Source organism: Camelina sativa, chromosome 7 (assembly GCF_030686135.1).
Source record: "Camelina sativa cultivar CO46 ecotype springtype chromosome 7, ASM3068613v1".
Classification (NCBI taxonomy): Eukaryota; Viridiplantae; Streptophyta; class Magnoliopsida; order Brassicales; family Brassicaceae; genus Camelina; species Camelina sativa.
The window spans coordinates 30,672,814-30,688,516 of NC_141886.1; the positions used below are offsets into that span (position 1 = coordinate 30,672,814).

Here is a 15,703-nt window from a genome sequence, read left to right on the forward strand (position 1 = left end):
AAACAACTTTGACGCTGGTGTCTACCTGGCGTTTTATTATTTCCTTTTCCTTTATTTGGTAATTTTTTTTAAGGCACAACAGTCAGAGATTCATGTAACCTACTGTCAGTACTGCCTACTGTATATCTTTTCTTCTTTGTTCATGGCGCCCGAAATACTTGTGAAAGAATGGATTTGATTACTGACTTTGAGAAAAATAAGAAACACAAATTGTTTACTAGTTTATTTCATATAATATGTGAAAAAATCGAAAAATAAAAAAAGAAATAAGATAAAACACTATTTAATATTATAGTATTTCAATTTTCGTAGAAAAATAGAAAATAAATAATAATAATGATACATTGGGTGCATGTGGGGGTACTGACAAAGCATCGTGTTTTATGAATATACTAGATACGTACGTATATCAGAGATTGATTCACTTCACTTTATTACGATTTAGCTTGAGAATCAGTACACCATTTTTTTAAAAAAAGATAAACAAACGAAATTTGACGTTACTAAACCACAACAATTTCATATGACTTTCACACCTCAAAGAGTTGACTTTTTGTTAGTATTAGGAGCTTTGACATAGGCAACCAACGAAGAATCTCCGGTTCTAGTCAATGTCTTGAGCTCATAGCCCAACCAACACCTCGAACTCTTCCTATTGTAGAAAAACCCTAAACACTTGCAATCTCTCGTACACTTGTCCCCACAAGCACTCTCCGTTGCCGATGATCCACCGTTATATTTTGTCATAAAACTATCAGCTCCTTCGATCTTGAAGTAGTGAAATGTCTTGGGATCACAACTGGCGAGACTCGGAGTTTTACAAGTCTCATCCCAACCAAGAAGCCCTTTGTCGCTAGGACAAGCGTTGCACTGACCTTTCTTACACAACCCGAACCCCAAACAATGCTCAGGGATCCTACACTCGTCGTTACCGTCAGTGTTGTCGTTAGTAAACGCCGTGTATGTCACGTCCCAAGCAGTCGCAGTCGCTGCGGTGCTGTAACTCCAAACCCTGATGTTTCCGTCCGATTCTAACCGAAGAAAACTCAACGTCGCATTGTGTTTTGGCCGCGAGAGGAACGTTGAAACGTTGAACTTAGAACCAGAATCGACGCCTTCCATGTGTAGACCCCACGTTGTGTCGGAATCCTCCACGGCTCCGAACGTCATCGACTGTAATTGTGTTATCTTGGTGAAGAATTCGTATTCATAATAAGCGATTGGTTTCGGAGTTTTGTTTGTCGTGTAGTACAAGACTAGCTTCTTGGCTTCCATGACGAGACTGTACGGTCCGTTTGTGTTGACCGATGGAGACAGTCTGCTTACGAGCTTGGTCCGACCGTTGCGTTTCAAAGACTGTCCGACGAGAAGCGTGTCGGTCGGAGAGTCAAAGCTCTGCCATACGAATTTTCCATTGGAGTCGTATATTACCATATTGCCATTCTCCAAGATTTTAATCCCCACGACGCCTTTGTTAGCTGTGTTCGTTTGCCATACCACGCGACCATCGGCTTCGGCAAGTACAAGGTTTCCGTCTTCTCCGAAAGTCAACGTCGCGTTTTCTTTGACCGGTGAGCCTCTGTTTGCTTCCCAGACCCATCTCAGAGTGGATTCTTGGGCTCTGTTTCCGATCCTAAGAGCGAGAGTGTATGCGTTTGAGGTTGTGTTGTAGAAACAGAGACGGAAGTTGTCGCTGAAGGGGACGAAGCCACGCACGTCGGGGTTGTATTCGATCGGACTGTAATCGGTATAGCCTCCTTCGTTGACCACTCGGAATTGATCGTCGACGGGAACTTTGGCTTGAGCTCCGATCAAGATGATGGAGAGAGTGAAACAGAGAGCTAATGTGATTGAGAAATTCATTTTGTTATATGTGTGTGTTTGATGGATATTGATGTGTTTTGGGTAACCAGAGAGAGCTTCTATATATAGGAGAGCCAAGGAAGTCTTTGCTTTAATAATATTTTTGAGAGTATTTTTTTGTTAAAGAGTACTTTAAACGACTTTTTTGGTCTTTGTTTTCCTATAATCTACTGGTTTTGCTGGTTTTGTTTCGAAGTTTTTTTTTTTCTTCTTTTTGAATGTTTTCGAACATTTTTGAAAGAGCTTATCTTAATCTCAATGCTAAACCGTGCACGATTAGATAAGCAAAACCCAGTCAACGATTACAGTTTGTTATTTATTCCTATAGTAATACAAATTTGATCTTCTACACAATTTATTATTATCAGAAGTATGACATGTTTTTCTTCAAAGCTAGTTAATACTTTTTAGTTATATTTTATTATACTTTCTTGCACAGCACATCAACATTAGTGAAATAAATACGAAAATGGTACTAACTAGAGCTGCGGATTGAATCGAACAAAATGAATCACGCGTTTAGATTAGGACCGCCCGACCAACCACTTTTTATGATGAGCCCCACCGCGAAGATGCTCATACTCGATTATATCGTCTCGTTGGGTTTATCCTAATTATTTATTGACTCACGTCGCATTCACATAGATTATAGATAGAATTCGATATAATTCAAATAAATGCAACTTGATATAGTTTATCTAAAGATAACTAAGGTTAATAGTTAATTGTCTTTCTGATATAAATCTGTACTATTCTGACCACTTACTTGGTTAATTAATAAATCTGAAGGTGTTTAACAAAAATAAACGGACAATGGATAAAGAATTAAATACTGTATATGTGGTCCAGATCGGAGCTTTAGTGTACATGTGTGTCCCAATACCCGGCGGCTTGCCAGGTGTGTGGGGTAACAGGGTCTTACTCGACGGCTATATATATTTTTGTTTTAAATTATTTTTAGCAACATTTTATTCTGGGTCCATGTGCCAACTTGTATTTAGCATATCCCATAAAAGTATAATTAATGTCGTAAATAAAACAATAAGTTTTTAAGTAGATGATAATTTGTTAAGCTTAAGTTGCTATTAGATGAAAAACAATATTCCCAAAAGAGTTTCTCTTTTTTTTGTTCTGAAAATTTGTGGGGATTCCAAAAAAAGTTTGACTCATGAAAATGAATTTTAACATGTGATTTTGTTTTAAATATTTATACGATGCTGTAAATTAGCTAAGACAAGTTAATCACAGCTCACAACGTACGTAAAGCTCTTAAGATTATCGCATTGAATAGATAGCGTAGAAAGGAAATTATCTACAAAACATATCAACATAGACATAACGCAAATTATCATAGGAACAAAAAAGCCGTTAAAAATACTAATTTTTGTTGACTGCTTACATGCGAGTATTACGACAGAGATACAATAATATCGACCAACTGTTATGAGAAAATAAAAATATATATTCATTGCCCAGCCAGACTAACATGCCAATCAATTACCAACCCATATTATTTACCATTTCCACCGACAAAACAATTACAAAAGCCTATAATTATTCACATACTATAGCGTGAGGACGAGATAAGCCGCCTCTTTAGAGAGGCATCACTTGAGAACCAAACCACCCCAAAAAGGCATTGTCTGGAGATGAGATCTAGAAACTTATTAACTCATAGCTATGCATGTGTATCTACTTCAGCTCCAATTGTACCAATGTTTCATAGTAACAAATGTTTATGGGCATGCTCGATATATAGAACAACAATTTGTCACAGTACCAACCCATCAACAACCAGATGTTGGAATCCACGTCATACTAATTAAAACCGATTCTTTTGTTCCAAACGCTAGATTTTTGTACTAAAATTTTGTATTGATAGACACTATTTCTCTGGTTTGGGCTTTAATTTGTACCATCGATTTAATTAGACTAAATCAATTGACAAAAAGAAAGAAAAATGAAGAATAGCGCTAACTGCTAAGTATACTGTACCTTTTGTTCCATAGTTAACTTTTTTTTGTTTGATTCAAAAGTTCAATAATTGATTACGTTTTCAAAAGTAATGCAATCGAAAGCGTTTGGTTGATATGGATAAACTACAAATAACACCTGGCAAATTTTCAAGTTGACTTTAAAAATAAAGAGCTAACAATGAAAACGATGTAAAGTTTTAAAACTCTGCATGATATTTAAAAGACTATATAATTATGTATATGTAAATAGGTTTTACCCGTGGTGTACGGGTAATACACCACGGTTTATTATTTTGTTGATATATATACTGTTAACGGTTGTAGGTAGAGCTTTGTAGAAACTTTTGATTCGCAAGTTGAGAATATACATTTTACGATTTGTTAGTTATGATTTAGTAATGAATGATCTGACATATTCTTATTATGATTCTCAATTGATATTATTGGATTAATAGTGTACATTTAAAGCTAATAAGATCTTACCAAATATGTAATCGTTTATTAAACGCAAATTAGATATTTCCTAAGATGTATTCATCTTGAATTAGTTGCTATATTATAGAGATGTGATTAAGAGGATGTGATTACATAAATTGGGTTATCAATTCCTTTGTCAAACTCGGTCCTAAAAAGTCGTCATGCAAATTAGATATTTCCTAAGATACAATGGGCATTAATTGACATTAATTGGATGTAAATAAGTATGTTATAGATTAAAAACCGGCCCAAAATATTCGGCAATCTTAAGGAGGATTCGGATAATTGAATCGGTTATAATTTTAGTTAAAAACCCGACCCGAAGTTGGCAAAAAATGATAGCACCCTATTGTACTCCAAAAATGTATTCCGAGCTCTATATGTGGATATACTTGTTTGATTACAAATATCCTAAGACAATTTTTAATAAATATCTGTTTATAAAAATTCAAATCACATTATATGCTGAAAAAAATCTAAAATTTTATTAATTTTATGTATTAAATATTAATTTAAATAATTAAATATAAGATTAAATAAAAGTGAAAGGAGAATTATATTTTAATCTAACATATTTAATTAAATTAGATAGATAGATTTTAGGAAATTAATATTATCAAATAAGAAAATGATTGTGTTTGGTTATGAGTACTTTTGAAAATTTAGTTAAGATTGGTTTGGATACATACAAAGATAAAAAAGAATAGAGAATGACACAAAAATGTACTTAAAGATATCTCTACTTTATATATGTAATAAACTGGTAAGCAAAGCGAGACAGAAGACCGTCTCTGTTAAGGTGACGCCGCGTCAAGGCGTCGTAGCACGCATCTTATTAAGTAATCATAGTTCTGAGAAACAAAGTGTTATGTGCACGTAAGTTCTACTGCATCACTGACTAAGCATAATATTTTATGATGATACTAAATCTGAAAACATTTGAATTGTAGATAATAATGAGTTTCACTTAATTTTATTACGATGTAGCTTAAGCATCGACACAGGCTATTAAAAAAAGTAAGATAAACCAGTAGCAATAATTTATTAGAAAAAGAGAAGAAACAAACGACAAACGTAGCCTTATTATTCGTCAAAACAACTCACAAAAACATTAGTTAATTTAGACTTCAAATGGCAAGAGCTGACTTCTTGCTAGCATTAGGAGCCTTGACATAGGCAACCAGCGAAGAATCTCCGGTTTTGGTCAATGTCTTGAGCTCATAACCCAACCAACACCTCGAACTCTTCCTATTGTAGAAAAACCCTAAACATTTGCAATCTTTCGTACACTTGTCCCCACAAGCATTCTCCGTCGTCGATGATCCACCGTTATACTTCATCATAAAACTATCAGCTCCTTCGATCTTGAAATAATGAAATGTCTTGGGATCGCAACTAGCAAGACTCGGAGTCTTACAAGTCTCGTCCCAACCAAGAAGACCTATGTCGCTAGGACAAGCGTTACACTGACCTTTCTTACACAGACCAAACCCTAAACAATGCTCAGGGATCCTACACTCGTCGTTACCATCAGTGTCGACGTTAGTAAACGCCGTGTATGTCACGTCCCAAGCTGTGGAACTTGCCAACGTGCTGTAACTCCAAACTCTGATGTTTCCGTCTGACTCTAACCGAAGAAAACTCAACGTCGCGTTGTGTTTCGGCCGCGAGAGGAACGTCGAAACGTTGAATTGAGAACCAGAGTCCACACCCTCCATGTGTAGACCCCACGTAGTGTCGGAATCCTCCACGGCTCCGAACGTCATAGACTGTAATTGTGTAATCTTGGTGAAGAATTCGTATTCATAATAAGCGATTGGTTTTGGGGTTTTGTTTGTCGTGTAGTACAAGACTAGCTTCTTGGCTTCCATGACAAGACTGTACGGTCCGTTTGTGTTGGCCGATGGAGACAGTCTGCTTACGAGCTTGGTCCGACCGTTGAGTTTCAAAGACTGTCCGACGAGAAGCGTGTCGGTCGGAGAGTCAAAGCTCTGCCATACGAACTTTCCATTGGAATCGTATATTACCATATTGCCATTCTCTAAAATTTTGATCCCCACGACGCCTTTGTTAGCCGTGTTCGTTTGCCATACCACACGACCATCGGCTTCGGCGAGTACAAGGTTTCCATCTTCGCCGAATGTCAACGTCGCGTTTTCTTTGACAGGTGAGCCTCTGTTTGCTTCCCAGACCCATCTCAGAGTGGATTCTTGGGCTCTGTTTCCGATCCTAAGAGCGAGAGTGTATGCGTTTGAGGTTGTGTTGTAGAAACAGAGACGGAAGTTGTCGCTGAAGGGGACGAAGCCACGTACGTCGGGGTTGTATTCGATCGGACTGTAATCGGTGTAGCCTCCTTCGTTGACCACTCGGAATTGATCGTCGACGGGAACTTTGGCTTGTGCTCCGATCAAAGTGATGGAGAGAGTGAAGCAGAGAGCTAATGTGACTGAGAATTCCATTTTTTGTAATATGTGTTTGATGGATATTGGTGTGTTTTGGGTATACAGAGTGAGCTTCTTTTTATAGGAGGAGCCAAAGGAAAACCTCGTCACTTTAGTGGGTGTGTGATAAATTATTGATTCTATTCGGTGTAAAGTGAAGTGAAACAAACTTGTATACAAAATTGAAACAACTTGTACAATAATCCATTGATTCTTTTGGGTATAGAGTGAAAATATTCATTTAAAAGCCACTTTATAAGTTATATAACATATGACTCACACAAAGTGAGTCATTATTTATTATACTTGTTTTGTCGGGTTTTAGTTTTAACTATACTTGCATTATATATATATATTAGAGTATGTCGAAAGGGTATTGAACCCAAATATATCGCGCATTCAGATAGGGCCGACGTACACATTTTAGATTACGAGCCACCGGGAATATGCTCTTGGTCGTCCCGTTGGATTTGTTTTAATTATTTATCTACTCATGTTAGCATTGAGAGATATAATTCGAAATAATTCAAGCACATGCAATTTGAGATAACTATCCTTATATAGTTATATATGTTGACAAAACACAAAATTTTCTCATCGTTCATTGTTAGACGGCTGTTAATGAAGAATATATCTTCCTAGCTATAAACAAAATGAAGAAAATATCTAAAGAAATTTGAAGATGCTTTACAACAAAATATAAACGGACAATGAATGGATTGAGAGTTCTTTTTCAAAGAGGTTTACCCGGCGGCTCAACTTTATTAAATTTTTCCTTTTGAGTTTTGGCAACGTTTTTTTTTTCCAATTGTTAATGATTATTTTCAGGGTCCATGTGCCAGCCAACTCGTGTTTAGTATATAAAAGAATAGTACGACTTAGTGAAAAGTAAAAACTTTATCTGAATACGTATATGATAGTTATTGAGTTGTTAATATACAAATAAAATTATAGTAAAATGATTAAAGAATATCACGCTTAGAAACTCGAATTCATAAAAAAATAAGTATACGTCTAGTACAGTACTTTAATACTATTCATCATCTCTGTATTCATTATGCAGTGTTCATACTTTTACTAGACAAATAAATAAACTTATACTTTCTGTCTCTAATAAATTGATGCTTTGCCAATTTTACATATATTAAAAAAAAATTAAAGTTTTATTTGTAAATTAATTTATAATTACTTTTAGGTTGAAAGAGAAAATATAGACTTTAGATAGCTTGCTATGTAAAGAAAATTTAAAGTAAAAAAATCATTCCAATTTTTTTTGGGAAAAAACCTAAAAAATACGTCATCTAATATTTTTTTTGCGGTTTAATTAATCTAATTATTAAATTTCCAAAACATATCTGGTTTAATTTTCGTTCTCTTTAAAAGCCTTCGTTTTATCAATAATGGTAGATCAATACTTACGATATAACAACTGTTAACTCTAATGATGAAATGTTAACTAAGGTTAAACTATAACCTCACGTAGTTAATTAGAAGAGAACTAAAAACATTGTTACCCTCTTCTTTTTTCCCCAAATCGATTGTTGCATTTTTAACAAATTTTCTTATTTTAATCTACCACATCAATATTTTAGGGAGAAGAAAAAATCCTAAATAGAAATAAATTACTAATAACAGGCCCTTTAATAAATATGGGCCTCATATAAAGGAATTTAATGGACAGAAAAGCCCACCAGACAGTTTTGACAAAAGTCAAAATTGCAATAAACAAAAATTGCATTTATTTATTTATTTTCATTTGTCTGAGTGTGGGTGGAAATTTAGAGATAGATTTAGGAAATCGAATTAAAAATCATCATCGAGGATCACGTCGTCAGATTCGAGACACGACGACGACGAAACTCGTTGTTCTCCATTATCAAATCAATCAGCTCCCCCTAAAAAAAAAGCCCTAACTCTCTCTCTCTCTCTCTCTCTCTCTTAGATCGATCGGAGGAGTCGGCGGCAAGCGATAATGGCCAACAGTAATTTGCCGCGAAGAATCATCAAGGTTTTGTCTTCTCCTATCTCCTTTTCATCTCTTTTTTTTTTTTTTTTGAGTTTTTTTCGATGTGACGAGAAGCAACTTCAGCTGAGTGAGTAATTACCGAATTTTTGATATCTCTGGTCACTTTGTTATCTGATTCATGCTTTTTCCGTGGGTGATCTCTGGTAGGAGACTCAACGTCTACTCAGTGAACCGGGTAAAACCTCTTTGATTCTTCCTGCCTTTTTTTTTTTTTTTTTTGAGTTCAATAGCGTTGATTTCTATGGTTTGAATTTGGTTGGTAGACTTAAGATATAATCTGATTTTTTTTTGTTGGATTGATTGCTGCAGCTCCCGGTATAAGTGCCTCTCCTTCTGAGGATAATATGCGCTATTTCAATGTTATGATTCTTGGTCCTTCACAATCACCTTATGAAGGTAATTGTTTTTTTTCCTTTCTAATTTTTATATGATGTTCATATAACATGTTTATGTCAAACAAAGATTGCTAATAGCGCAATTCTTTTCTAGGAGGAGTTTTCAAGTTGGAGCTCTTTTTGCCTGAAGAATACCCTATGGCTGCTCCCAAGGTAAGTTCCATTGGATATGTGGCCCTTTATTTTCATTCTAGTTTATGAAGTCCTTGCATCCGGTGGTGATTTATAATATAGGTAGTGTCAGCTATAAGAATCTAGTTATTTAGTATTGGTTGGGAATTTGTATACATACCAAATGATCTTTGAGGACGGTGACTCTGGGTGGATTATGACTGACTTAAAATATAATGTCTCATTTCTTGTCATATGGGTTTAGTGGATTCAGTTCTTGAACGTTTTAGTTTTTGGAAATGGTTTGTGTAGAGAGCATTTCTCTATATTCTAACACTTGCTAGCTCTTTCAATGATATATTTTTTTGTAACAGGTTAGGTTTCTCACAAAGATATACCATCCTAACATTGACAAGGTCTGTTGGAAATCCTTCCTCTTTTTTTTCTTTTTCCCTTTATTATTCACACAACCAACCAACATGCTCCTGAACTTGTCTATTTGCATGTACAGCTGGGAAGAATATGTCTTGATATCCTGAAGGACAAATGGAGCCCTGCACTACAAATACGAACAGTGCTCTTAAGGTATATGATCTGATTACGTTAGGTTCTATCCTGCCAAAAAACCAATGGTTTCTTAGGCATTGACTGCTTTTCTGATTCTATTGATGGGTGCAATCCTTAAAAAAGTATTCAAGCTCTTCTGAGTGCACCAAACCCAGATGATCCGCTGTCTGAGAACATTGCTAAGCATTGGAAGAGTAATGAGGCAGAAGCTGTGGAGACAGGTGATGTGATCTAAACTCTGAACTTTGAGTTTAATTCGTTACGATACTCCATTTGCTCTTGTTTTCTTTCTAAACCTTATGTTGGCGTCTCTCACATCTTTGCGAACTATATCTGTGCAGCCAAAGAATGGACCCGTCTTTACGCAAGCGGCGCGTAATGGGTTGGAGGGTGAAAAGATCTCTTTCATCCAAATAACATTACATTTGATGAAATCTATCTCAACATCAAAGTTATAAGAAAGCTTATATCTTGCTGGCTCTTCCCCCGCGTACTTACAAAACCGTGTTTTCGTCTCCATTAAGTTGTATCTCTCTGAATAACTGTATCATTACTTATAGGATCGAGACACGTTTTTCATATTTGAAGTTTGTCAAAGGTTCTTCGAGTCCAAAGTACTCTTTCTCAAGCTCCCTAAATTCCAGGTTTCACCGAAATCCAAAGGTTGTTGATTTTGTTGGTACAAATTGGCAGTGAAGGTAAGTAATGTATACAATAAGTGAAGAAAAAGTGTTCGTAACTAGCCATTCCGGTGGTTTGAACTTTGATGTGTGTTATATGCTTGCTATTCATTTGAGCGACGAGGTGTTTCTGTAGTATTTTTGGAGAGACTCGATCTTAGGATGGATAATAATGAGGAATTAAGAAACACAATTCACATGCAACAGGCTCATTACATTCCAAACGAAGATCATCCAATTATATTAGATCACAAATACGGTCGAAAAAAGAATAACTAGCAGAGCTTTACAATTACAAACCATCAGGCAAAGAAAAGTGCCCACAACACAAATTAAGTCATAGAAAAGAAATCCACATCCATCATTATCATCCTAGTGTAATAATAACTTGATATAAAAAATAAGAAATATTAAAGGAAAAGGGAAAAGAAAAAGAAAACACTACCGTAAATCACCAACCAAAGGAATCATCATTAGTAGAGAGCGAAAAGCCACCAACCAAGAACACATTTCAGATTTCATGAAAAATATTGATGAAGCCGAAGTGGAACAGTGAGATTTTCGTCTACCAATCGTGGAAGTTTGTAAAGAAAGACTTTCTACTACCGGATCAGACAGGAATTGCATCTACGTTGGACGAATCTTCGCATCTCAATACAATTCCTTCAAGACTTGCAGGGAATGTGCATTTACTCCATTGCCAACCAGCTGCTAATGGTTCTGTCGTTGGAACTATCATCAACACGTTATCGTTTCTCTGAACCACTCCAATCACACTTACTGTGCTTCCTTCTTTGATATACCTGCAAGCGGAAGAAGCATCACAGAGACAAACATAATTTTTAGCAACTCTGTCAAGCTTTTATCATTCTTTTCATCAAGTTGTGGTTTCATACCCTTCTTTAAGCCGCATTATTTGATCATCATTAGCTAGATTCCTTTTACCCAACCACCTTACAAAGTCTGGAGAGGCTTGCTCGCTTCCTGGCTTAAAATCGATGACAACAGAATCATCGACGAGAGGTGTTACCTTTGCACCGTTTCCGGTTTTGACCAATGCTCTGAGCCCAGATTGGAAATCAGAAATGTAGAAGTCTACCACATGCCTCTGCAATGTATTGTAGGTGCAAGGTTTATGCATTTAGAGACAGTTCAGTGATTTTACGCTGAAAGAGAACTTTTTTCCGTGAATTGAAATATCATCAGGCCACTACTAACCTCTGCTGATCTCAGACCCCATGTGAAACGACGATGTGAAGCACCGGCTGGCTTTGAACCCCATCCACGGTACTCATATAGACAAGTAGACGTGTAAACACATCTGGGAACTCTATGGAAGGATGATTCAAGAGGCACATTACCACAGGTGACAACCTTTTCAATTAAAAATAAATAAAAGAACCAGTGTTATAAACATAGTAGGGATAGCAAAACCATGGAAGGAAGAACAAATAATATTTCATCATTTCCCATGACAATGCAGTAGCAAAGACTAAATGCACAAAACCAGTAATTTTTGGGTTAGAGACTTACCCCAGTGACCTTCACGTATTGACCATTTTTGGCAGTTCTAAGATCAGCATCAGGATAACGAGCGATAAAATCTATGATACCACGTCTTTCACAAGAAATATTCCAAATGAAAAGTGCAGCAATAACTGTGAACAAGACCGCCACAACAATGAGGAGAACTGCATTGTGAACTGCTCCAAGAATGAAGCCTCCAGCAAGGAATCCCATTACAAATATAAGTATCACCAGCCACAGCACAGGCTTGGGGAAGCTCTTCATGCAGGAAAAGTCATCTTCTGGACCAAGGGTAGTTACTGCCTGGTTGTGGACAACGGAAGTCATATTTGTCTTCATCGAACCAGAATAGTCTAGAGGACCAGAAATTTTCCTGGGAGCCCCAGATGAATTTAAAGGGCCCGAGGTAATTGGCCCAGACGTTATGAGACCTGTAGTTGGGAGTATAGGAATAGGGCCGGAATTTTGCCTTGTTACACCACCTGATTGCGGACCAGAGGATTTCTTTAATGGCTCCCCGTGCTTAGACAAAGGCCCAGAATTTGTTTTCTTCATTGAATTTGAGCCAGCAGAAGCTAAAGAGCCAGACATACGACCGGTTGCATTAGGAACTGGACCTGATTGCGCACCACTTCTTGAAGAAGTTCCAGTTATGGGGCCAGACTTCCTTGACTTAGTCCCATCTGTCGGAATGTCAAACATCTTTCCCAATTCTCCTGATTTTTTTATATCACCCCCGGTGTATGGCATGGCTACTGAGCTCATTGTTGGAGGCTTTTCTTTGGGTTGCTCTGGGCGACCAGACACAAAGAGCCCATTGCTAAGCTGGTGAGATGCGTATCTTGAACCCATTAAAAAAATTTCTTCAGGAAACCTCAAACTGGCTAGAGACTAGATTAGCACCACAAACAATGTAAAACGTGAGGATATCAAATCCCTGCGAGAACAAAACAGGAACCCATGAGAAATGGGTAAGATACTTACATATTTGGTTTGCATATTTAGAGAGCTGTGACAGGCGAAAACACTAGCTAACACCACAAATTAAAATCGACCAAAAAGCTTCAACATCCTATACTACCAAGAATGACTAGGACTTGTATGCTGCAAGAATGACTAGGACTCCTAAATGCTGAGAAAATGGGACCCAAAAACTAAATATATATATGGGTTTAGTTATCACTTCAGATTGGACACTTTCCCTTTCCAAAAACCTCCCCATATCTCCAACAGATCCAGCACCACTGCGACTTACTAAATATGTATTCTGAGAATTTGTAATACACTAATATCACTTGAGATCTACAAAGTAATTGCTCAACTATTTCCCATAACTTTCAAAAAGGAACCAAATAAGTGTCCCAGAAACCAGGAAAAAATCAAAACCCTAATCTCAAGTTCTATTAGCCTGATTCCCTGAAACACAGCGAGATCTCTGGGATTTAGAAGCAATTTCCATCTCATATACGATTGAGCAGAAATCGAACTCAGATCGTCTAACAAAATCCTCAAATCACAAAAGAGATTGAACAAGTACCAAAACAATACCTAAACCCCCAAAAATGAAGTAGATGATCACAGAAAGACAATAAAAACCAATCTGAGGAAAACGAAACGAAGGCGGCGTCGATTCGCACCTGAGAGAGAGTGTACTGTAATAAGCTTTCCGGCGAGAAAGAAAACTATCAAGGAAAATAGTTGGAGCTGTGGGAGTGACAGTAGAAGACGAAACGGAAGCAACACTCAAGTAGCAGCTGAGATCCCATATCCGTAGCTCACTCTCTCACTCTCTCTCTCTATCTCCGTCGTGTGGATCCCGATCGAGATCTCTTTGAGCCGCGCAACAGTTGGTGCGTTGTCTCAATCTCACTCTCTCTCTCTCTCTCTCCTCTTCCCACTTTTTTCTCTCAAAGCGGTGGAGATTTTTTATTTTTTTTTTGGGACAACCAACCGAGGAAAAAGAAAAAGAGAAGAACACACTTTTTTTTTTGTTTTCCTTCTCTGTCAAAATTTTATTGGTAAAGAGTTTCGGTAGTTCTATCAGAATGTGTTTAAAAGTAAGGGTGTATACTGTAATTATTATCAAGTTGGAGCCTTTTCTTATCAATTATCAGATCTTAGCTACCAAATATGATATTATGTTATTTATTAGGACCCCTAATTAAATAAACGAGTGAAAAAAGAAATGAAATAGAATGTTCTTTTCTCCTTATCCGTTAGTTAAAAAAAGACTAGATTAAAGGAACAAACCAAACTAATTCCAACCAAACCCATCTTTTTGTTCTGTCTCCTAATCTCTGCAATGGCTCGATCGTTCTCTCCTTCACTTTCTCTCTCTCGGTGCCGTTTCGTCGCATCTTCTCTTCTCCCTTCATCTCAAACCGTCTTCTTCCGATCTCAATCCTCGAATCGCCGGTCAAACCGTAGAGGTGAGCTCTACGAGATCGATACCGCCGCATCGCAATCGCAATCGGATCCTCTTCTCCATAAGTTGGAAGATGCTGTCCACCGGATAATGGTACGCCGATCCGCTCCGGATTGGCTCCCTTTTGTTCCCGGTGCTTCTTATTGGGTTCCACCTCCTAGATCCCAGACTCATGGGATCGCTAAGCTCGTTGAGAAGCTGGCCAATCCTATCTCTGATGAAGAATCTATTTCTCTCTCATCTGTTCGGGGATGGCCTTCCTCTGATTACTTCATCAAAGGTTTTTTTATTTTTTTATATTTCTTGTCTGATCGTATGTGCTTTGTTGTTGATGAATCTGATTCGTAGTTTTATAAAAGCTTTGGTTTTTACATACCAAGAATCCAAGTTTTGCGGTATCTATGATCTGCATTGGCATTGTAACACTTAGGTGCATTTAGGCTTATCGTTATTGTTGAAAGTTATGACTGGTTTCGATATCACTGATGGAAATGGGTTACCACCATCAATAATAACATAGAGAGTCTTTCCGATAGGTATTGTGGTGATCATGGGACAAGTTTCTTCTTTTATGGTTGAGAAGTTGAATTGTAGTGTTAGTTAACTCGTTGCTGATGCTTATTGTCGAATAACCCACCCAGTTATATAAAAGAATGATCTTTAAGATATTTGCATTACTTCAGTGGCGATCTTGTGGTCTTAAAGATGTTTTTTTTTTGGGGTACAATGTTTGGTCTTTTGAGCATCTCTTAAAACCTGATCTGCCTCTGTTTTTTATTACAGGTGTACAGCCTCAATCAATGGAGACGGAGGTGACTTCAAATACTGCATCTCACTCTGAGGACGAGCAAGGGTAGACCCCATAACTCGTCGAACCAATGTTTGGGTAAGAGATGAAACAAATATAAAAACTTTGCGGGCTCTTCAAGATTTGTAGATTTTAAGAAAAGGAATCAATGAAGATTCGAATCATCAAGAGCAACTGCAAAGACGTGACATGGTTTAGAGTTTAGACTCTTTGATAGGGTAGAGTAAGCAAACCTTTTACAGACTGATCAGATCCTATCCAATTCTGAAAATGTAAATTCAAATAAGAAAAGGTGTTGTGGCTTAGCCCTGTGTTTTCATGTAATCTTCCTTATAACAGTTTGTTGAATCATGTTTATAACAGTTTTCATGTGTATATATGCGCATTAGCTTGCAGATTCACTTCTC

The 15,703-nt window shown here is 37.1% G+C and overlaps 4 protein-coding genes and 1 pseudogene across 5 annotated transcripts; 2 read left to right on the forward strand and 3 right to left on the reverse strand.

The window, feature by feature from the left end:
* Positions 1-407: 407 nt before the first annotated feature.
* On the reverse strand, positions 408-2,108 carry LOC104703220 (EP1-like glycoprotein 3). Its single transcript, XM_010419191.3, has one exon. It carries the CDS (start codon positions 1,861-1,863, stop codon positions 538-540), a length of 1,326 nt encoding a protein of 441 aa, XP_010417493.1. The 5' UTR covers positions 1,864-2,108; the 3' UTR covers positions 408-537.
* Positions 2,109-5,334: 3,226 nt separating this feature from the next.
* On the reverse strand, positions 5,335-6,848 carry LOC104703221 (EP1-like glycoprotein 4 pseudogene; annotated as a pseudogene). The gene has a single exon (XR_015561362.1). The product of XR_015561362.1 is annotated as an EP1-like glycoprotein 4 pseudogene (transcript).
* Positions 6,849-8,446: 1,598 nt separating this feature from the next.
* LOC104703222 (ubiquitin-conjugating enzyme E2 35) lies at positions 8,447-10,470 on the forward strand. The gene is made up of 8 exons (XM_010419193.2): positions 8,447-8,765; positions 8,931-8,958; positions 9,093-9,179; positions 9,273-9,331; positions 9,664-9,705; positions 9,801-9,874; positions 9,980-10,077; positions 10,198-10,470. Exons 1-8 carry the CDS (start codon positions 8,730-8,732, stop codon positions 10,233-10,235), a joined length of 462 nt encoding a protein of 153 aa, XP_010417495.1. The 5' UTR covers positions 8,447-8,729; the 3' UTR covers positions 10,236-10,470.
* A 259-nt stretch (positions 10,471-10,729) lies between these two features.
* Positions 10,730-14,083, reverse strand: LOC104703223 (protein SHOU4). The gene is made up of 5 exons (XM_010419194.3): positions 13,701-14,083; positions 12,070-13,000; positions 11,755-11,910; positions 11,433-11,644; positions 10,730-11,339 (listed from the first exon to the last, which is right to left on the reverse strand). Exons 2-5 carry the CDS (start codon positions 12,913-12,915, stop codon positions 11,147-11,149), a joined length of 1,407 nt encoding a protein of 468 aa, XP_010417496.1. The 5' UTR covers positions 12,916-13,000; positions 13,701-14,083; the 3' UTR covers positions 10,730-11,146.
* A 157-nt stretch (positions 14,084-14,240) lies between these two features.
* LOC104703224 (uncharacterized) lies at positions 14,241-15,691 on the forward strand. The gene is made up of 2 exons (XM_010419195.3): positions 14,241-14,768; positions 15,272-15,691. The coding sequence occupies exons 1-2, from the start codon at positions 14,366-14,368 to the stop codon at positions 15,343-15,345; spliced, it is 477 nt and encodes a 158-aa protein (XP_010417497.2). The 5' UTR covers positions 14,241-14,365; the 3' UTR covers positions 15,346-15,691.
* The last annotated feature ends 12 nt before the right edge of the window (positions 15,692-15,703 follow it).